This window comes from Carcharodon carcharias, chromosome 10 (assembly GCF_017639515.1).
Source record: "Carcharodon carcharias isolate sCarCar2 chromosome 10, sCarCar2.pri, whole genome shotgun sequence".
Taxonomy (NCBI): Eukaryota; Metazoa; Chordata; class Chondrichthyes; order Lamniformes; family Lamnidae; genus Carcharodon; species Carcharodon carcharias.
In genome coordinates this window covers 11,638,224-11,660,123 of record NC_054476.1, presented here as the reverse complement: position 1 = coordinate 11,660,123, position 21,900 = coordinate 11,638,224, and the positions used below count along the sequence as shown (strand labels likewise).

Here is a 21,900-nt window from a genome sequence, read left to right as displayed (position 1 = left end):
ATGGCGGCCGGTGACTACTGGAGTTCCGCAGGGTCAGTGTTGGGACCACAACTTTTCACTTTATATATTAATGATCCAGATGAAGTAACTGAGGGCATTCTGGCTAAGCTTGCAGATGATACAAAGATAGGTGGAGGGACAGGTAGTATTGAGGAGGTGGGGAGGCTGCAGAAGGATTCAGACAGGTTAGGAGAATGGGCAAAGAAGTGGCAGATGGAATACAACATGGGGAAGTGTGAGTTCATGTACATTGGTAGAAAGAATAGAGGCATAGACTATTTTCTAAATGGGGAGAGAATTCAAAAATCAGGAGTGCAAAGGGACTTGGGAGTCCTAGTCCAGGATTCTCTTAAGGTTAATTTGCAGGTTGAGTCAGTAGTTAGGAAGGCAAATGCAATGTTGGCATTTATTTTGAGAGGACTAGAATATAAAAGCAGGGATGTGCTGCTGAGGCTTTATAAGGCTCTGGTCAGACCACATTTAGAATATTGTGAGTAATTTTGGGCCCTGTATCTCAGGAAGGATGTGCTGGCTCTGGAGAGGGTCCAGAGGAGGTTCACGAGAATGATCCCAGGAATGAAAGGCTTAACATATGAGGAAAGTTTGAGGACTCTGGGTCTATACTAGATGGAGTTTAGAAGGATGAGGGGGGATCTGATTGAAACTTACAGAATACTGAAAGGCCTGGATAGTGTGGACGTGGGGAAGATGTTTCCATTAGTAGGAGAGACTAGGACCCGAGGGCACAACCTCAGAGTAAAGGGAAAACCTTTTCGAACAGAGATGAGGAGAAACTTCTTTAGCCAGAGAATGGTGAATCTATGGAATTCATTGCCACAGAAGGCTGTGGAGGCCAGGTCATTGAGTGTATTTAAGACCGAGATAGATAGGTTCTTGATTGGTAAGGGGATCAAAAGTTACGGGGAGAAGGCGGGGGAATGGGGTTGAGAAACTTATCAGCCATGATTGAATGGCGGAGCAGACTCGATGGGCCGAATGGCCTCATTTCTGCTCCTATGTCTTATGGTCTTAAAGTAATGATTTTACTGGGCACCAGGGCATCAAAGGTGGAGACGAGCGTGCAACTGAGCAAATCAGTGACTGCAGAAATGTTGTGACGACCTAAGGGCCAAAGGTTAGACAGTTGGGATTTTGAAAGTGCAACTGTAAGTGAATTGGGGGTGGTTTTTGTCAGGAGCAGATACAGGAGGGAAGGGTTGGATTGAGGATGGGGAATGTGGGTGGACAGTGTAAACTTCTTTTATTCCACAGTAAGCATCAAACGCATGTACAGGTTTAAGCCCTTATAAGCCTACAATAAAAAGCAAAGAAAACTGCTCTGTTAGATGGAATATATTGTTTCTCTAAAATGTACAAACTTAAGACTTGCTTTTCTTTGAGAAATGTGCCAACTAAGCAAATTTCTCAACTTCTGCAAAGAATAAATCTTGGTTTTGGAACAGTCAAACCTCTTAGCCTGTGGTCACACTGCTCCAAGTTTTCCACTAGTTTTCAATAATTAAGGAGTATGGTTTTTCAAAGCTTCTCCAGCCTTCCAATCACCCCTCCCCCCAAGTTGAAGGCTCAAAATGAGGGTGGTTATTTTTGTGGTAAAAATAATTTTAATGGATGAAATAACATTTTCCAGCAGACAGAATTGCTAAATTAAAGTATAACAATAACTTTTTAAAAATTCATTCACGGGATGTGGGCTTCGCTGGCTTGGACAGCATTTATTGCCCTTCCCTAGTTGCCCTTCAGAAGGCGGTGTGAGCTGCCTTCTTGAAGCACTGCAGTTCATGAAGTGTAGGTACACCCACAGTACTGTTAGGAAGGGAGTTCCAGGATTTTGAACCAGTGACAGTGAAGGAACAATGATATATTTCTAAGTCAGCATGGTGACTGACTTGGAGGGGAACTTCCAGGCGGTGATGTTCCTATATCTGCTGCCCTTGTCCTTCTAAATGGTCTTGGTTGTATGTTTGGAAAGTGCTCTCTAAGGAGCCTTGGTGAATTCCTGCAGTGCATCTTGTAGATGGTACACATTGCTGCCACTATGCATTGGTGGTGGAGGGAGTGAATGTTTGTGGATGTGGTGCCTATCAAGCGGGCTGCTTTGTCCTGTATGGTGTCAAGCTTCTTGAGTGTTGTTGGAGCTGCACTCATCCAGGCAAGTGAGGAATATTCCATCACACTACTGACTTGTGCCTCATAGATGGGGGACAGGTTTTGGGGAGCCAAGAGATGAGTTACCCGTCGCATGATTCCTAGCCTCTGACCTGCTCTTGTAGCCACAGTATTTATATGGCTAGTCCAGTTCAGTTTCTGGTCAATGATAACCCCCCCAGGATGTTGATAATGGGGGATTCAGTGTTGGTAATGTCATTGAAAGTCAAGGGGCAATGGTTGGATTCTCTCTTGTTGGAGATGGTCATTGCCTGAAACTGCTGTGGCGCAAATGTTACTTGCCACTTGTCAGCCCATGACCTGGATATTGTCCAGGTCTTGCTGCATTTGGACACAGGCTGCTTCAGTATCTGAGGACTCGCGAATGGTGTTGAACATTGCGCAATCATCAGCGAACCTCCCCACTTATGACCTTATGATGGAAAGAAAATCATTGATGAAGCAGCTGAAGGTGGTTGGGCCGAGGACATTGTCCTGAGGAACTCCTGCAGAAATGTCCTGGAACTGAGATGACTGACATCCAACAACCACAACCATCTTCCTTTGTGCTAGGTATGACTCCAGCCAGCTGAGAGTTTTCCCCTGATTCCCTTTGACTCCAGTTTTGCTAGGGCTCCTTGATGCCACACTCTGTCAAATGCTGCCTTGTTGTCAAAGGCAGTCACTCTCACCTCACCTTGGGAGTTCAGCTCTATTGTCCATGTTTGAAGCAAGGCTGTAATGAGGTCAGGAGCTGAGTGGCCCTGGCGGAACCCAAACTGGGTGTCAGTGAGCAGGTTATTGCTAAGCAAGTGCCACTTGAAAGCACTGACCCCTTCTTAATAATAATAAAATGTCCCAAGGCTCTTTGTTGGAGCATGATTAAAAAAAAGAATGACACCGAGTCACATAAGGAGGTATTAGGTCAAATGATCAAAAGCTTGGTCAAAGACATAGCTTTTAAGAAGATTCTTAAAGATGGAAGTGAGGCAGAGATGTGTAGGTAGAGAGTTCCAGAACTTGGCGTCTGAAGACAAGGCCACCAAAGTTGGAGTGATTAAAATCAGGGATTCACAAGAGGCCTGAATTTGAGTAGAATTTTAGTCTAGCTATCATTATTGAAAAGTATTTAAAATGGCAGCATGGTTGCTCAGCATATCAATGCTGCAGAGATGTGCTGTATTGTGCAGTGTGTTTTGTTTTCTGTTGTTAGGATGTTTGACATAAATAGAGGCGATTTTCAAGTTCATGTTGATGGAGGTGAATCTTGCTCCATGGCAGAAGATTCCAGGCATTACTCTCAATTCCTCCATCTCACTCCCACTCTGACCTCAGCCTCCTACACTGTTCCAATGAAACTCAAGTGCAAGCTTGAGGAACAGCACCTTAATTTTTGGTGAGGTTCTTCCTGGTCTCCATATTGATTTTAACAACTTCAGGTCATAACCGCTGCTCTCATTTTCTCAGAAAACAAGTTGTTTTTTTATATATTTATTTGTTCATGGGATGTGGATGTCACTGGCTAGGCCAGCATTTATTGCTTATCCATAATTGCCCTTGAGAAGGTGGAGGTGAGCTGCCTTCATGAACCACTGCAGTTCATGTGGCTTGTGTGTGGCTTGAAGGAGAACTTGCAGGAGGTGGTGTTCCCATGTATCTCCTGCCCTTGTCCTTCTAGGTGATAGGGGTTGCATTTTTGGAAGGTGCTGTTGAAGGAGCCTTGATGAGTTGCTGCAGTGCATTTTATGTGGTGGAGGAAGTGAGTGTTTAAAGTGGTGGATAGGGTGGCAGTCAAGAACTGCGAATCATTCTGTTATTGCCATTTACACCTTTCCTTTGGTCCCATATTTTGTTTCTTTATTGTCCTAATACAACCTTCTTTTTGCCTTGCACTGTTCTTCCTTTTGCCATTTAATCACTCTTGCCCTCCACTCTATCATAGACCTTCCCTTTTGTTATGTAATCCTGTCCTTTCCACCACTACCAACCACCCCCAACCACCATGTCACCATTTTCAGGCTCTGTAAGAACATAGGAAATAGGAGCAAGCATAGGCCATTTGGCCCCTCAAGCCTGCTCCACTATTCAACTAGATAAAGGCTGATCTTCTATCTCAATGCTATTTTCCCACACTATCCTCAAATCCCTTGATATCTTTAATATCTAGAAATCTGTAGATCTGTGTATTGAAAATACTCAATGATTGAGCCTCCACTGAGCCAAAGATTCACTACCTTCTGAGTGAAGAAATTCTTTGTCATCTCATCCTAAATGCCTACCTCTTATTCTGAGACTGTGTCCCCTTGTTTTAGACCCTTAGACAGGGGAAACATCCCTCTTGCATCTACCTGTCAAGCCCTGTCAAAAATTTTGTATGCTTCAATGAGATCACCTCTCATTCTTCTAAACCCTAGAGAATACAGGCCCAGTCTCCTCAATCTCTCCTAGCCCATAGGACAATCCTGCCATCCTAGGGATCAGTGTGGTGAACCTTTGTTGTATCCTCTCTATGGCGAATATATCCTTCCTTAGGTAAGGAAACCAAAACTGTACACAATACTCCAGGTGCAGTCTCACTAAGGCTTTGCACAATTGGAGCAATACATTTTTATTGCTGTATTCCAATCGTTTTGCAATAAAATACTGACTTAAGAACCATTAAATCTCTAACTTCTCTCATTTCCGATAAAGGACATTGACCTGAAACATTAATTTTGTTTCTCTACAGATGCTGCCTGATGTGCTTGAGTGTTTCCAGTATTCTGTTTCTAAACATCATTAGTGTTATGCTGAGCTGTGTGTTCTCGTGTCACAGTTCTTTTCCCTGGCCCACCTTCCAAGGAAGCTATCTCATTAAGCTCCGAAGGCTGATGACACACCCTCTGAAGAGGACAAGCTGAGAAATAATTTCCAGAAAACGAGTAATCAAATTTCGATAACTTTTATAAAAAAGCTTTCGATCAAGTACATACTTGACACATCTGTCAAGATGTTGGATTTTAAATTAACTAGCTTGACTCCTCCCTTGTAAATCTGGCTGAAGCAAAGGAACTTAGAAATAGTAGAGGTTTGATGGAGGCATTTTTTTTTGAGTGAGGGTGGTTTTTATCAACCTTATGATTTTAAAGAAGCAAAATCCAGGCTAGATCGTAGATAAAAATGCTACATTTTCGTCATGGTTAGTGTACAGGGCAGTGCAAAAGTCTCAATGTCCTCAGTAAAGCCTCGAGGCAGGGGTGAGTTTGGGAAAAGGATGATACGAAGAAATCGCTTTTTCTCTAAGCATTTTCTTCATGATAAATGTTATTGCCAGCCTTTTGGACCACAAGTACAGCAAAGTAAAAAAAAATCCTCACCTGTCTGGTTCTCTGCTGGCCCATGAGCCCCCTCCTGCCAGATTTGGCATGACGGGGAAACAGTCACTGCTGAGATCTCCAGCAAAATATGTATATCTAAACAAGACACTGCCAACATGAGTCAGATATTCTGCCTGCAAAGGAAGTGGGATCACAAGGGGCAAGTCACTGTCCTCTTTTTAAATCCTCCCAATTTGGTTTCTACCAGATAGGGTTGAAATCAAGGCCTGTGTCTCAAAATGCATTCCTGTAAAGTATTAGAGTATATCGCCACTGCTGAACTTTGGTCTAGACACATTCCTGCTCCACTCCCCTAGAAGGGAGATGTTCTATTACCACAAGGCATCTAAACTGGGAGAAGTGCCAAGAACAAGGAAACCTCAGCACAATGACTGGCCTTGGCAGACTTGTGGAGCAGACAGCCCTGGAAAAGGATTTATCAACAGAATATTTTTATTCCTGCTGCTGGGTTAGGAAAGACAGTGGCTTGGATTTCCTTGCAGGTTACTGCCAGCTGGTGTCAAAGCATAAGAAAGATCAGAAGAAATAGGAGCAGGAATAGGCCATTTGGCCCCTTGAGCCTGCTTCCCCCATTCAAGAAGATCATGGCTTATCTAATTGTGGCCTTAACTCCACTTTCTTGCCTGCCTCCCAAAACCATGGACACCCTTGTAGATTAAAAATCTGTCTAACTCATCCTTGAATGTATTCAATGATGCAGCCTCCACTGCTCTCTGGGGTAGAGAATTCCAAAGATTACCTGATGAGAGAAGAAATTCCTCCTCATATCCATCTTAAATGGAAACGCCTTATTTTTAAACTGTGCGCCCTAGTTCTAGCTTCCCCCATGAGGGGAAACATCCTCTCAGAATTTACCCTGTCAAACCCCCTCAGGATCTTTTTTTGTTTCAATAAAATCACCTCTCATTCTTTTAAACTCCAAAGAGTATAGTCCCAACCAGCTCTACTTTTCCTCATATAACCCCTTCATCAGAGAAATCAGCTTAGTGAACCGTCTCTGAACAGTTTCCAGTGCAAGTATATCCCTCCGTAAATAAGGAGAGCAAAACTGTACGCAGTACTCTAGGTGTGGTCTTTTCAATGCCCTGTACAATTGTAGTAAGACTTCCTTAGTTTTATACTACAGCCCCCTTGTAATAAAGGCCATTTGCCTTCCTAATTACCTGCATGGCAACTTGATGTTATTCATGTGCAAGGTCAGGGTGGACAAAGATATACTACTTTGTTCAGATCTCAAATATCTGCACCATTTTTCTCAGGCTCCATTATATGGTTCCACCCTGTTGCATGCGGAGTTGCCAAATTCAATTTCTCTCTCTTATCTATGCTGCAACTCTGCAAATTAACTAAAGCAGGTATTGCGGGGTTGTCTGGTAACAGTAATAATGATGCCAGCACAGTCAAAAATCACTTGCAGGATCACGGAATTCTTGCTTTAGTCAATTTGTTTCTTCTTTTTCTGAACTTCTGTGACCCTGGTTTGCTTTTGTCATCAGCATTACTAAGTTTCATTTCTTTTTATGTCTTCCCCATAAAGCTCAGTTCACAATTCCAGCAAGGATTCTTCATCTGTGTTTTAGAGAGAAGAATCAGATGGAACAAATTGTGCAGAAGAGGCTAGTTAGACATCATTAGTGGTAACTTGTAGATAACCATACCTTGTATTTACAGACAAGCCAATTTTCAACCTCTCCATTCAACAGTAAAGCAAAAGACTGGTGAGTTGCTGCAGTGCATCTTGTAGATAGTACACACTGCTGCTACTGTGTGTCAGTGGTGGAGGAAATGAATGTGTAAGTTGGTGAAAGGGGTGCCAATCAAGTGGGCTGCTTTGTCCTGGATGTTGTCGGGTTTTCAGAGTGTTGTTGGAGCTGGACTCATCCAGACAATTGGAGAGTATTCCACCACACCTGACTTGTACCTTGTAGATGGTGGACAGGCTTTGGTGAGTCAAGAAATGAGTAACTCTCCACAGAATTCCCAGCCGCTGACCTGGTCTAGTTCAGTTTCCGGTCAAAGATAATAGTGGGGGATTCAGCGATGGTAATGCCACTGATTGTCAAGGTGAGATGGTTAGATTTTCTTTTGTTGGAGATGGTGATTGCCTGGCACGTGTGTTGCGCAAAGGAGGAGGAAGGAGGGTCACACAGTGAGCCCACAGTTGAGGGTCCATTGCAGAAAGAGGACCCATTGCCAGCTGCCAGACTCTGCCAGCAAGGCCAATAAGGAAAAGTTTAACCTAGAAAATCTGCTTGCTCAGTCATAGCTTCCCTTTGGTTACAACATCAACTCAGTAACTTACTGGCATGTAGCTCTCATGCTCAATTTCCAAAGCTCCTATTCTGAAAACAGTTGGCAAATGCTACTCGCAGGTATCTCCCTATCTATTCCCAATTTATTCCATGCACATTTCCTCAGTGACAAACAAAATTTTAGTTCATTTTTGTATGCCTTCTGATTGATTTTTCCTTTCATCAGGGCAAATGCTGCCTGCTTCCTTTGCTTTATTGTGGAGAACAATACATTCCTTGAATAGAATTCAAAACATCTGGAGGTTCTGGGCCCTGATGTAGCAGCCTGTAATATTCTTCGTTCCCACTCAGTAATGTAAATAAATACTGGCAATCATTTCATGGCTGGCCTCGCTCTTTCAGGTGATGCTGCCAATTTTACGCTGCAGTAGCACAAGACTTGGGGTGGAATCGCCCGTGCCCACTGGCATTGGGTGTGTTTGGTGGCATGAGCGGACAACATGGTGAGAAGGCCAAAAATTGGTTTCGCGATGTCGTGAAACCAGTTTGCGATCGTCCGCTCAGCCCGTCGATGGTGGGCCAAGTTCCCCGCCATTCAATGTTGGACACCTCACTGTAATACATCAGCATATCATTATAAAGTCAGCCCACTGGACTCAACCGACCCCCCGCCCCCGCAACCCGCTGGATCGTCCGCCCATGTCGGCGGGAAAACACGCCAATGCGGAACATGTCTTGACAAGTGTAACATGCAGAGGTCGGGACTTACTGCCGGGACCTTGCTCACATCGCGGACATCCAAGGAACAGAAGATGCTGGAGCCCAACAGCAAGAGGATCCTGGAAGAACGGCCATGGCATACTGGGTGGATTCTCATGGATGTGATTCTACTGCGAAGCAGCTCATGGAAGTTGGAATGTCACCATTAAGGTCACAAGGGTTGAGGGGGATGGGAGGGGGAGGCCTACGATCGACTGGGAGAGGAAAAAGTGTCGGGGTGGGTGGGGGGGGTTTGAGGTTGGGAGGGAGGGATGAAGGCATCGGAGAGTGAGGTTGTGGGGGGGGGATGAAGATGTCGGGAGGTAAGGTTTGGAAGGGGGGAATGAAGGTATCATGGGGAGGTTGGGAGAGGGGGTGGGGTTACGGGGGTGGAGGAGGGAGTAAAGGAGGAGAAGATAGCAAACTGGGGAGGTAGGTGTAACGGGGCTGGAAGGTGTAAGGGAAGGGGTTCAGAGTGGAGAAGGAGCATGGAGAGGAGAAGGAATCTAGGGGGAGAAAGGAATGTGGAGAGGGGAGGGAGTCCGGGGAGGAGGAAGGAGTGCGGAGAGGGGAAGGAGTAAGGGTGGGGGGACAAGTACGGGTAGAGGAAAGAGTCGGGAAGGGGGAAGGACTAAAGTTGGAGGAAGAAGAGAGTCTGAGGGAGTCAGGAAGGGAGAGGGAGTAAGGCTGGTGGAAGAGGTAAGGCTGGAGGAAGGAATTGGGGTTGAAGGACTAAGAGTGATGCAAGAAGTAAGGTGTCTGACGGAGTCAGGAAGGGAGAGGGACTAAGTGGGGGAGGAAGTCTGGGGAGTGGGAGGACTAAGTGGGGGGGAAGGGGTTCCACAGGGGAAGGGGTCCGGTGAGGGAAAGGGGTTCCGGTGGGGGGGGGGGAGGGGCTGGAGGGAGGAAGGAGTTCTGGGGGGGAAGGGGTTCCAGAAGGAAGGGGTCCAGAGAGGGGATGGGGTTCCTGGGGGGAAGTGGTTCTTGGGGTGAAGGGGTTCTGGTGGGCGGGGAATGGGTCCATGGGGGGAAAGGATTCCGGGGCAGGGAAGGGGTCCGGAAATGGAAAGGGAATCCGGGGGAGAATTGTTCCAGAGGGGGGGAAGGGTTCTGGGGGGCGGAGAAAGGGTCCGGAGGGGGGAAGGGGTTCTGAGGGAAAGGGGTTCTGAGGGGTGGGGAATGGGTCTGGAGTGGGGGAAAGGGTTCTGTGGGGGGAAATAGTATCCAGGGGAAGGGGTCCAGCAGGGGGAAAGATTCTGAGGGGGGTAGGGGTTTTGGGGTTTGGAAGGGGTCTGGAGAGGAGAAGGGGTTCCAGGGGGAAGGGGTTCTGGTCGGCGGGGAATGGGTCCGGAGAAGGGCAGGGGTTCTGGGAGGGGAAGGGTTCTGGAGTGGGGAGGGTTTCTTGGAGGGGTGGGGGCGCTCACCTCTCAGTACTCCAGCCCAGGACTGCTGCGTGGCCCCGAAAGGTAAAACGACTGCAGCCCCCAGGTTTAGAGACATGTATTTTGGACACCGTGGAGGCCTGCCATAATGTCCCCTGCCCCCACCCTGGATGCAGGAGGGGCAGCAGCATCACCAATACAGCGTGGTGATGGTGGCAATGGTGGGCAGCGCCAATGCCCTGCAAAAGAGGACAGCCACTCAGCTTCAACGGAGAAGGTGTCCGCTTGGCTGGAGGTGGAGGCATGATGGAGCTGAGGGACCAGCTGACTGAGGATGTCAGTCACTTGGCATAGATCCCTGTGAACCTAAGTAGAGCATGGCAGCAGAGTCAAAAGCAGGAGAGAGAGCACTCACATTTTACATTGAGTGAGGGATGATGTGGTGCAGGATCCTCACGAGGGTGTTCGCCACCGACCTCACTGTCACAGCAGACAACACATCCTCACCAGTCAGTGCGATGGCACACTGCTCAAAGTGAGTCAGGCGCCTAAAATGGGCCACTCCACCCCTGGTCTTGGACCTCTTCCTGCTGATGTGAACAGGCTTCTCCTGCATGAAAACACATGGAGTGCGAGCAAGACACATGGCATTGCGTGGAATACTTCTGTGGTTAGCGGAGCCGTGGCTAGGATGAGGATGCAAGTTCAAGAGGGTATAAGCCTGAAGGAGATGTGAGGGTGTGTGTGAGAGTTAGTGATGTTGTCCCATGAAGTGTGAGATCTCTGTGGGTGTGTGATGGGTTTGTGAGTGTGAGTTGAGAGGGATGAGAAGAGTGAATTACCTTGGCCGAAAGGATGAAACCATTCATCCCGTAGCAGCACTGGGTGGCTGTCCTCTTTTGCAGGGCATTGGTGCTGACCAGCGCTGCCACCGCCTCCCATGCTGCAGGAGGGGCAGCAGCATTGATGATGCTCCTGCCTCTCCTGCAGCCCGAGCATGGGCAGAGAACATTATGGCAGGCGTCCACAGCATCCAAAAAGCGCTCAAGGGACGTGTCTCTAAACCTGGGGGCTGCAGTCTTTTTGCCTTTCGGGGCCACGTGTTCTATGCAGCAGTCCTGGGCTGGGAGCATTGAGATGTGTGCATGCGGCTGCACTTTAAATATGGCACCCAGTGTGATGAAACGGCGAGGTGATGGCATGGCAGGAGGATGAGAGCCCGCCCACCATGGAAACGGCATATTTCCCGGGAATGCATAATTAATGCTGCAGGTTTGGGACAATATGGGGTGAAAAGCCGCTGTTGCAGCTGGCGGGTAGAACATCATTTTACCCACCTACTACCACACTTAGTACAAATCTGGGACGATTCTGCCCTTGCCTCTCAACCCCAAAGGCGGTCTCTTTATAGAGGGCCTCAACTGCACCACGATCCGGCTATGCATATTTAATGGAAGTGCACCAAGGTCTTGGCAGATGGACACCACTTTGGCAGTAAACCAGCTGATGGGCAAAAAGACTAATTATAACCCAGAATTTTTAACTTTTTGGAGAAACATTGTCATCCTAGAAATAAGGGGCAGGATTTTGAGTTCAGCGTGTGGGCGTGGTCGGTGTGCCCGGGAATGGCCAGGAAACTGCTCACTGCCCGCGATCGCCCCCCCCCCACCCCCCTGACCGCGATTTCACACTGTTTGGCCAATTAACAGCCAGCCAGTGTGAAAGGCGCGCTGAAATGCTCAGCGCTGCTGGGGTGGGGGCAGGAGGAGGGTGCGCACTGAAGTCGGTGCGGGTGGGCTGCAGCATTCACAGAAAGCTCCCTGAACACGGAGAGCTGCCTCAGGGAGCTGAAGAATTCAAAAGCCATAAATAAAAATTTTCAAATGCCGAAAAAAATGTCCATGCATCAGGATCAGTCACCTGGATATATGGCTGATGGAAATTCTGTCCAAACGTTTCTATCTTTTTTAAAATTAATATCGGAAACCTCATCCCGCCCTTGAATGAGGGTTCCTCAAAAAGGCAAAGGCCGCCTGGCCGATTCGCCCGCCCATCAACTGTAACGTTGGACGGGCAATGAAAAATTACTGTTGATTACTGCATTAATGGCCTAAATAGGCCTCTTAATTGTTGGTGGGTGCACTGCCGACTCCTGCGAGCGCCCGCCGACTGAAACATCGCGCTAGTGCGTGATGATGTCATCACGCGCTATTTCACGCTCAAGCAGGTCGGGCGTGCACCCACGTGCCGAGCGAAAAATTCTGCCCATGGGCACAATTATGTCAGCTGCTTGCTTTTGTACTCACTCAATAATTTTGTGCTTGGATTGAAGACAGAAATCACAGTAGTCAGCTCCGGTGTCTGTGAAATCAACTAAAATTGAGGTGAGGAGCTGGAAAGCTTCAGGATTCAGTTGTCTGAGTTGATTGGCAACATGGAATCCATCCACTATCACCGTTTCACCTCCAACTTCTGCCGGTCTTATGCAGTGAATAAGCTGAACCTTGGACAAAAAAGACAAGTAAATGTTTACCATCATGGCACATTTAATGAGGATACATTTATTTTGACACACTTTACCGTTGGTTTTAAATAGTGGCATTGTTGTACATTTTGCTTGCATGTAATTTGCAGGAACCTACAAGGCTATAAGATGCCACAGTGCAGTGGTTCTACATGCTTCATTGCCAGGATGTTTAGTTAGAGGTGGCCACTAGATGGTGGGGAGAGGCAAGTTGGCCATTTATGATTAATTCGCTTCCTGAAATTTTATCTTCTTGCATAAAGCTATTGAAAGCACTTCAAATGGGCTAGCTCACAGCTTATGTATTTATTATTATCTATTCATTGTGGAGCCACTCCTGCTCAAGAAAATTTAAAAAGGAACATTTTTAACTGTTGAACTTGCCTCTGCTTCTAAGCCTGGCTCCTGTTTTTGGCAGTTGACCTGACAGGGAAGGCAACACTGCTCCTTCTTCTGGGCTTAGTTAAAGCAGTAAATTGAGCCCTGACTTTGGATTGAGGGAATAACTGAACTTTATCTGTCCGGTCTCCAGGAGAGTGCTGGTGACTGATATTGGTGAAAGCCACACTTATTTGGGTTGATGCACAAACAATTATTACTGTATCTACAACATTCACTTTATATTCATTATTAAAAGATGCCAGCACCAATACAAACATAACTCACATGACTTTTACTTAATTTAGCATATTTTCCAATATCTAAGAATGAGGCATCTCCACATGAGGAAAGATTTGTCAATGCACCCTTCAAAAGCCCAAATGTGATAAAAGCCATCAGTACAGGGAAGAAGCTCTTTTCCAGAGGGTCTTACTCTCTACATTCAGCAAATAAATTCTGAAGTATCAGCCAGTTTTGGAAGTTTGCATTACAGTACAGTCTTCAATATAGTAGAAAAAAACAAGACTTGAATTTCATTATTATCTGCCTATATCATTGGAATTTGGCTCTGAAGAAAACATCCATACACCCTGCTGGGAGCTTGTAATTATATAGTGCCTTTCATGACCTCAGGACACCCCAAAATGTTTGTCAGGCGATGATGTGCTTTTGAAGTGTAGTCACTGTGGTAATGTAGTAAACATGACAGCCAATTTGTGCACAGCAAGCTCCCACAAGTAGGAATGAGATAAATGACCCAAGTCATCTTTTTCAAATCTAACTCTAATATTAGGCACGCAATGCAACACAAGTTTGCAGGTCACACAAGAATGTGTACAAATGTTGGCAATTTAGTCCCAATTTATAGTTGTTGACTGATTTTGGATGTTAGAGGGCTGGGTCCACATATGGTGGTGTCCCTTAATATGGATAAGTGTGGTATTACTCCAGTCCTGTTACACCATGCAGGTATGCCAGCAAAAGACTTAGCACCAAGAAACAGACCTTGGCAATACAATTGGTAAATCATTAAGAGTGTACAAGTAACATGATGGGGCCTTTGTCCAGGCAAATAGTTTCATGTTGCATTGTTAGAATACACTATGAAATAATAAGCACAGTATTCCAGTAAAGCCATACATGAAGTTAACAAGGCATTAATTTGGCTGTACTTGGGAATATTGTGTTCAATTTTGAGTGCCACGCATGGTAGGAATGTTGAGGCCTAGGAAAATACACAAAGGAAGATGACAGAAATCATGCCCATTCTTGGGGTGCCCAGTTACAGAATAGGAGTTGGGACTATTTTCTACAGAGAAATGCAGAGGATATTGCTAAGGCTTTTACAATGTCGAATTGGAAAGATGGATGGATAGGAACAGGATGATAGGGAGCTGGTCCAGGCAAGCTGTTGTGTGAGATATTAGGCGTTGCCAGGGCAATTCCATCCATAAATATCCAATCACCGACAATGCACTTGTTCAAAAAAATCTACCCAATTTTTCCACATTTTGCAAATGCCAATGGCAGTTTTATCACAAACTCTTGTATTGAACCTTATCAAAAGCTTTCTGAAAATCTGAATATACCAATTCACCAGTTCCCCCATATCTCTTCTTCTAGCTACATCCTCAAAAAACTCCAACAGGTTTGTTAAACATTTCCCTTTCATAAATCCGTGCTGACTCTGTCCAAACCTACCATTATTTTCTAATTGTCCTATTATCACATCCTTTATTATAGATTCTAGCATTTTCCATACTACTGATGTCAAGCCAACAGGTCTGCAGTTCCCCATTTCCTCTCTCCCCACTTTCTTAAATAGTTGGGTTACATTTGCCACTTATCAATCTGCAGGAACCATTCCAGAGTCTATGGAATTTTGCAAGATGACTACCAATGCATCTATTATCTCTGCAGCCACCTCTTCCAACACTCTGGGATATAGATCATCAGGTCCAGGGGATTTTTCTACCTTAAATCCCATTAATTCCTCTTGTAACTTTCTTTTACTCATATTAATATTTTGCAGTTTCTCGTTTACACTAATCCCTTGATTCTCCATTCTTTCTGGGAGATTTTTAGTATTTTCCTCCGTGAAGACAGGGTGCCATTGACTGCGCTAACATGGTGCTTGGATCTCCATGGCAACAAACAGTCAACTATGTCAAGTGCAAGGGCTTCCACTCGCTGAATATTCAGCTGGTGTGCAACCTGCAGGACTGTACATGATTCCCAGGGAGCATCCACGGCTCCTACATTCTTAGCAGGTCTTAGATCCCTGACATCTTCCAGTAAGGCTGCAGGGTTGGCTCCTCTGGGATAAGGGCTACCTGCAGAGGATGTGGCTGATGACACCTGTGCGGCAACCTTGGACTGCAGCGAAGTGACGGTACAACAAGGCTCAAGCTGCGGCCTGGACTTTGGTGGAGCAAACAATAGGCATTTTGAAAATGAGGTTCTGGTGCTCGACAGGTCCAGTGCAGCACTGCAATATGGTCCCCAGGGGGTGTCATCACTTGCTGAGCATTCCATAACTTGGCGCTGCAAAGGGAGGAGCACCTGGCTGAGGATGAGATGGAGGAGCTGCACGTATCCTCAGATGAGGAGGACGTCAAAAGGGAGGACAGTGATGAGGTCCTCGAAGGCAAGGATGCCGGTGATGAGACCATCGCGCTGGCCAGACAAGGCAACGTGCTCGGGCGGCCTCCATAGCCACAAGATTCGTGGAGGATGATGACAAGATTCAGTGAGATCAGTCCTGACATCCTCACTTTGCACCTGTGAATGTTTAATTCCTGTGTGGCTGATGGCAGCGCACATACCCTTAGTGCTTAGGCTCATGTCATGGAGACGCAGAGGAGGCCCTAATAGTCTCTAGATTCCAGGAGGATGATGACGACATGCAGTGAGGACACTCCATAGATCTTCACATTGCCTCTGTGAATGTCTGACTCCCGTCTGGCTGGGGGTTGGGGGAGGGTGTTAAGGGGTGGGGATTTAAGGGGTTGGGGGGAGTGGTTAAGGTGTTGGGGGTTGGAGGCTTGTCCTCTGTGTTCAGGGTCATATTATAGAGACACAGCCATGAAACTTTAAAGGCACCTGATCCTTTGTCAGCTTTCAGCACCTGCCCCCTTCGGGAGTACCCCACCCCCACTAGGGCCATCTGTCACTTGCTTGTCCTGTTTTCTCTTAATGTCACCATTAGCACATTCCTTAGATAATATCATCACCGTCAACACCCCTTTGTCCTTTTGTCTATGACATCTTTGGCAATCTCTTCTTTGCCTCTACCTATCACTGGCCCTCTATCCAGCTCTACCTGTCCCACCCCCCTCAACCAGCTAATATTTCACCTCATTTCTATTTTTCCTCAGTTCTGATGAAGAGTCATACGGACTCAAAACGTTAACTGTATTCCTCTCTGCAGATGCTGTCAGACCTGCTGAGTTTTTCCAGGTATTTTTATTTTTGTTTCAGATTTCCAGCATCCGCAGTATTTTGCTTTTATCTTTGACATTCATGGGAGTTTATTTACAATAGTGAACATTAAGTACAAGTGATTAACATCTGTGCCAGGCTGTGCAACGACATCTTAACCTTCCTAACCCTGCTGCTTTGTCTTGGTGCTCCCCCGACATCCAAGGTGGAGGTGGAGGCAGCCTGCTGACTGCTATGCCCTGTGTGTGACGACCTTGATGGGCGTCCTCTGGAGGGCCGAGACATGGAAGGCCCCAGCCTGCTTTTGGGGTCCTGCTGTGTGGCAGTGGCACCCTCCTTGCCCTGTGAAGCTGGAGCTGCTGGGGTCACCCGGAGAGGGGGATTCAGATGGGCTGGACACTCCCGGAGTCCTGGGTGGTGGACGTCCCTGGGGTGTGCACCTGCTGATCCTCCTCCCTATGGGTGGCCAAGGCCCACACCACTCTTGCGTTGACAATGATGGAGGCAACAACACAATCAGTGATGGAGTTTAGCCCGCGCAGCAGTGCAGGACCTGGGCCAAAGGCCTCCAGGGCAGCTGCCATCCGCCCTCAGTGCATTGGCACGCCGACACTATCGTCTTAGATTGAATGCGGGCAAACTCCTCCATCGTGCCTTGAAATCTGAGAAGTGCAGCGGACATCCCTTACTGAGTTCCAGAGCTTGCCTTTGCAGCTCCAGCAACTGTGACATGACCGAGTCCAGGGGCTCATCATCTGACTCAGACTCAGCAGGTTTCTGGCCTCCAGCAATCCTACGAGTGCTGGAAACCTGGGAAGTCCCTGCCGTAGCCTGCTGTGGGTCAGACAGTGCGATGTGCTCACCAGATTGTGACCCCGAGGCTACTCTAGAACTAGGTCCCACTGAGGTGTGTCTCGGTGCTGGTGGAGGGTGGTGATGAGTGCTTTGACGGGCCTTCAATTAGGCTGTCATTAGATTCTTCTTCTGAGGTGTCTTCGGGGCTTGAATCGGGGACTTGGGCCGTGGACCCCCTCAGCTGCTTCACAGGCACATCTGGAGATAATTAGTGCATGGCAGGGGACTGCGGAACAGGGGAACTGACTCACAGCATGGTTGGCTGATGGATGTTGCACTGCTGGATCCTCACTTGGTTGAGCACTGCCAACCTCACTGTCAGCACAGGAGCAGCTGGATGACTCTATTTTCAAGTCTGTGAAGACCTTGATGTGAGGCATTCCTCCACCAGTCTGCGACTTCTCCCTTTTGTTGTGTGCCAGCTTGTCCTGCATGAATACAGAGGGAAAGAGTGTAAAGCAAGACACCTGCCAGGCTAGGTGATAAGGATGCCTGCCATGTGTTGCTGGTGAGCGGTACCATGGACGGGATGAGGACACGATCTACAGGGCAGATGAAGGTGTGTGTGAGAGAGTGAATGGTGATGTCTCTTGAACTGGCAGTGAGTGAGATCGCTGAGGATGTGTGTAAGTTGAGAGTGATAAGAGTGACTTACCCTGGAGGAATGGAGGAGATCATTGATTCTTTTTCGGCACTGGGTGGCTGTTCTCTTTTGCAGGGCTTTGGTGCTGATCACTGCTGCCATTGCCTCCCATGTTGGACTGGTGACCTTGCTTGCTGGCCTTTGCCCTGAGCAGGGGTAGAGGATTTCATGGTGGGCCTCCACAGCGTCTAGTAGGTACCCGAGGGAGGTGCCATAAAATTTGGGGACACCCTTGGCAGCCATAACTTTCCAGCAGCTTCTGATGTCTTAGAAAGTGCCTGCTGTGGGTGTTATGATGCAGCAAATGATGTGCGTCAGGCGGATCAAATCCATGAGGGAAATTTGATCACGCGGCCACAACAGTTTTGCAATTTATTTCGAGATGAGTGCCCTGACTTGAGAAGTAATAAGTCCATAAGACCATAAGTCCATAAGACATAGGAGCAGAAATTAGGCCAATCGGCCCAGCGAGTCTGCTCTGCCACTCAATCATGGCTGATACGTTTCTCAACCCCATTCTCCCACCTTCTCCCTGTAACCTTTGATCCCCCTACCAATCAAGAACCTCTCTCCCTCCATCTTAAATACACTCAATGACCTGGCCTCCACAGCCTTCTGTGGCAATGAATTCCATAGATTCACCACTCTCTGGCTAAAGAAGTTTCTCCTCATCTCCGTTCTAAAAAGTCTTCCCTTTACTCTGAGGCTGTGCCCTCGGGTCCTAGTCTCTCCTACTAATGGAAACAACTTCCCCAATGTCCACACTATCCAGGCCTTTCAGTATTCTGTAAGTTTCAATCAGATCCCCCCTCATCCTTCTAAACTCCATTGAGTATAGACCCAGAGTCCTCAAATGTTCCTCATATGTTAAGCCTTTCATTCCTGGGATCATTCTCGTGAACCTCCTCTGGACCCTCTCCAGGGCCAACACATCCTTCCTGAGATACGGGGCCCAAAATTGCTCACAATATTCTAAATGTGGTCTGACCAGAGCCTTATAAAGCTTCAGCAACACATCCCTGCTTTTATATTCTAGTCCTCTTGAAATAAATACCAACATTGCATTTGCCTTCCTAACTACTGACTCAACCTGCAAATTAACCTTAAGAGAATCCTGGACTAGGACTCCCAAGTCCCTTTGCGCTCCTGATTTCTGAATTCTCTCCCCATTTAGAAAATAGTCTATGCCTCTATTCTTCCGACCAAAGTGCATGACCTCACACTTCCACATGTTGTATTCCATCTGCCACTTCTTTGCCCATTCTCCTAACCTGTCTAAATCTTTCTGCAGCCTCCCCACCTCCTCAATACTACCTGTCCCTCCACCTATCTTTGTATCATCTGCAAACTTAGCCAGAATACCCTCAGTTCCTTCATCGAGATCATTAATGTATAAAGTGAAAAGTTGTGGTCCCAACACTGACCCTTGCAGAACTCCAGTAGTCACCGGCCGCCATCCTGAGAAGGACCCCCTTATCCCCACTCTCTGCCTCCTGCCAGACAGCCAATCTTCTATCCATGCTAGTCCCAAGATTTTAGAGGTTCTTTTAGAAAACTAAATTAAACCTGTATTACCAAATAAAAGATTTCAAGCACATACATATGTCTACAAATTACTCCTATAACAACTCCTAAAACCCCACTGTCACCTATCAACTGAACTCTTGTCATTCCAGGATGTCCAGGTGAATGTGCATATTCCTTACCTTCCTAAGAATCCCACCCACACCCACAATGACCTACCCCACCTCCTCCTTCCCACCTCCAGGGTCCGTGTCTGTCTCCAAGTCCCCACCAACCATCCTCTCCGTCCTTTCTACTGTTACTGAGGTATCCTCACTCTTCCACCCTTTCGGCTCCCTCTGCCCCCTCTCACACTCACCATTTCCTCCTACCACGCCTACCCTCAGCTCGCACCCCAGGAGGCACACATTGACGCCACAGGCCCTCCCTTGTACGTTCACCTGGACATCTCCCACCCCTTACTCTCTTCTCTGCCCTTACTCCCTCCTCCACACTTACTCCCTCCTTCCCCCAGACACCTTCCTCCTCACGGACACCTTCCACCCTCTGAGCTCCTTCCCCACCCCTTCCAAACCCCAACCCGCTTCCTGCCCCCATAATCCCTCCTCCCCTCTCCCAACCTCACCCGCCGCCCATGTGCACCTTCCTCCAAGTCACACCTGGATCCTCCTCTCCCACCCCCCTCCCACTGGTACACCTTCCTCTCCCACTCGCAGCTTCCTCTCCAAAAGGAATATGTGAATTTCACAAATGGCTGTGATTGTCCATATTTTGTTTGAGTTTCAGGACAGTCTGGAGCTGAATACTGCCAAGTCACACGATATGCTACATCCATCTTAAGCAACTTTGGGTGTCCACTTTTAAAAGTATAGATTTAAAGTTTGTGATATCTTTATGCCTGTACTGGGCATGACAAATAGCATGAATAACTAAGGCACATCTGACAGTTTGGCTCTGCAGCCACTGAGCATATATGTCACTAATCTCAGTCACAAACCCTGTCTTCCTCACAAAGAATTTCAGCTCCTCTTCTAGGGCTTACCTTATCCCCAGCCGACAACAGCGCACAGTCCTCCACCCATGTTCTACCAGTAAGGTCTTCACCAAAGATTGCACATGTCTGCAGAACCTCCTCAGCTCTGTTTACAATGGTTTGGATAGCGTAGATCCACCAATGTTATCTTCAAGTATAGAAACAGCTACAGCAACTGCAAATTTGTCTATCCTCAGCTTCTGGATCAGCTTCTGTCTTCTTCAGCCAGCCTGTACTACACCACTGGGATCATCACCTGAACTCTGATGGCTTTGTGTCCTTTTACATGTTTCAACCAGTTTCAGTCTCCCCAGAAGTTTTGGTTTCCAATTTCAGTTTCAGTTTTAGTTTCCTTAGAAACTAGAGGGTCAGTTTCCTATCTCAGTTTCGTTTTTCAGTTGCCCTCTTGAATTAGGGTCTGTCTCAAAAAACACAAACTTCGAGATCACAGATTTCATCATAATGTGGTGATCAATCACACTGGCAATCATTAAAGAGCTTTCAACTATCTTTCTGGCAGTGAACCTTGTAGACCAATTTTAGAGAGACATATTTAACCACAAAACTGATAATATTTAAGAAGACTCAATTGAAGTCACAACAGACTGATGCTTTTTTCTCTGTCTACATTTCTCTTCTTTGGCAGTCCTAACCCAGAACTCAGAACCATAGCGTAGCGCTGAGTGAGCAACAGACTATAAATAACCTACAGAGATATAACTGGTTCTTTTTCATCAAAGTTGAGGTTCCTCAAGTAAGCATGATTAGGCCGATATTGAATCTTCTCGTTGCAATTGTATTAAGGCATTTAGAGGCAATGACAAAAGTTCTCACCACCATTACCATCAACCTTCAGTATGATGGGATTGTACAATTATGGCTCATTCTGCCAGTCATCTTCAAACAATCCTAGGTATCTTTTTTAAAGTCTAAAATCTATTTTGACGCTATTAATTTTTCCAAAACTAAAGGGCTTTATCACCCTTACATTCAATACTCTAGTTTTCCCCCAACAATGAATTGACATGAGACAATGTAGACTACTTTGCATTTCTTGGTAGCTATCTATCAAAGAATGTGGACATCAGTGGAAAATTTTAGAAGCATGGCAAACACTTTGGAACTGGTAAATGTTTGGCAAGTTTACAATTCTATGGTTAATAAGTATTTATTTTTAAAATTATTTTGGTGCATAAAATCTTAAGTATTTCTGCAACATTGGCTTCTGTTACTTTAGATTTTGCTACTAACAATTTTCTCCCTGGAGATTTCATAACTTCATTATTTAATTAAAAAAATCACTCACTTTAAATAATAATGACCATTGCAAACAATGGATTAATTAGCCACTTTACAGGAAGTCCTTTTAAAGTAGTTTTAAGTAATGTTAGAAGTTCTACAGCCAAACAGAATAAATTTCACAATGCTTAGAATAAAGAAATGAAGGCTCTGAATAAAGATCAGTATTACCTATAAAATGATCTTAACTTGATCCCAAATTAAATCTTATTCCTAACAATAGGCTTTCATTTGATCAAAACAAAAGAGATAAAAACAAAAAAA

General features: G+C 46.3%; 1 protein-coding gene across 9 annotated transcripts in view; it reads right to left on the bottom strand.

Annotated features, from left to right (window-relative positions):
* Positions 1 to 21,900, bottom strand: part of bbox1 (butyrobetaine (gamma), 2-oxoglutarate dioxygenase (gamma-butyrobetaine hydroxylase) 1) — a 274,469-nt gene that overhangs the window by 25,982 nt on the left and 226,587 nt on the right. For all 9 annotated transcript variants that reach the window (XM_041196843.1, XM_041196840.1, XM_041196838.1 and 6 more), the window contains exon 6: positions 12,243 to 12,439. In XM_041196843.1, the coding sequence (XP_041052777.1) occupies positions 12,243 to 12,439 (197 nt within the window). The remainder of the gene's footprint in view (positions 1 to 12,242; positions 12,440 to 21,900) is intronic.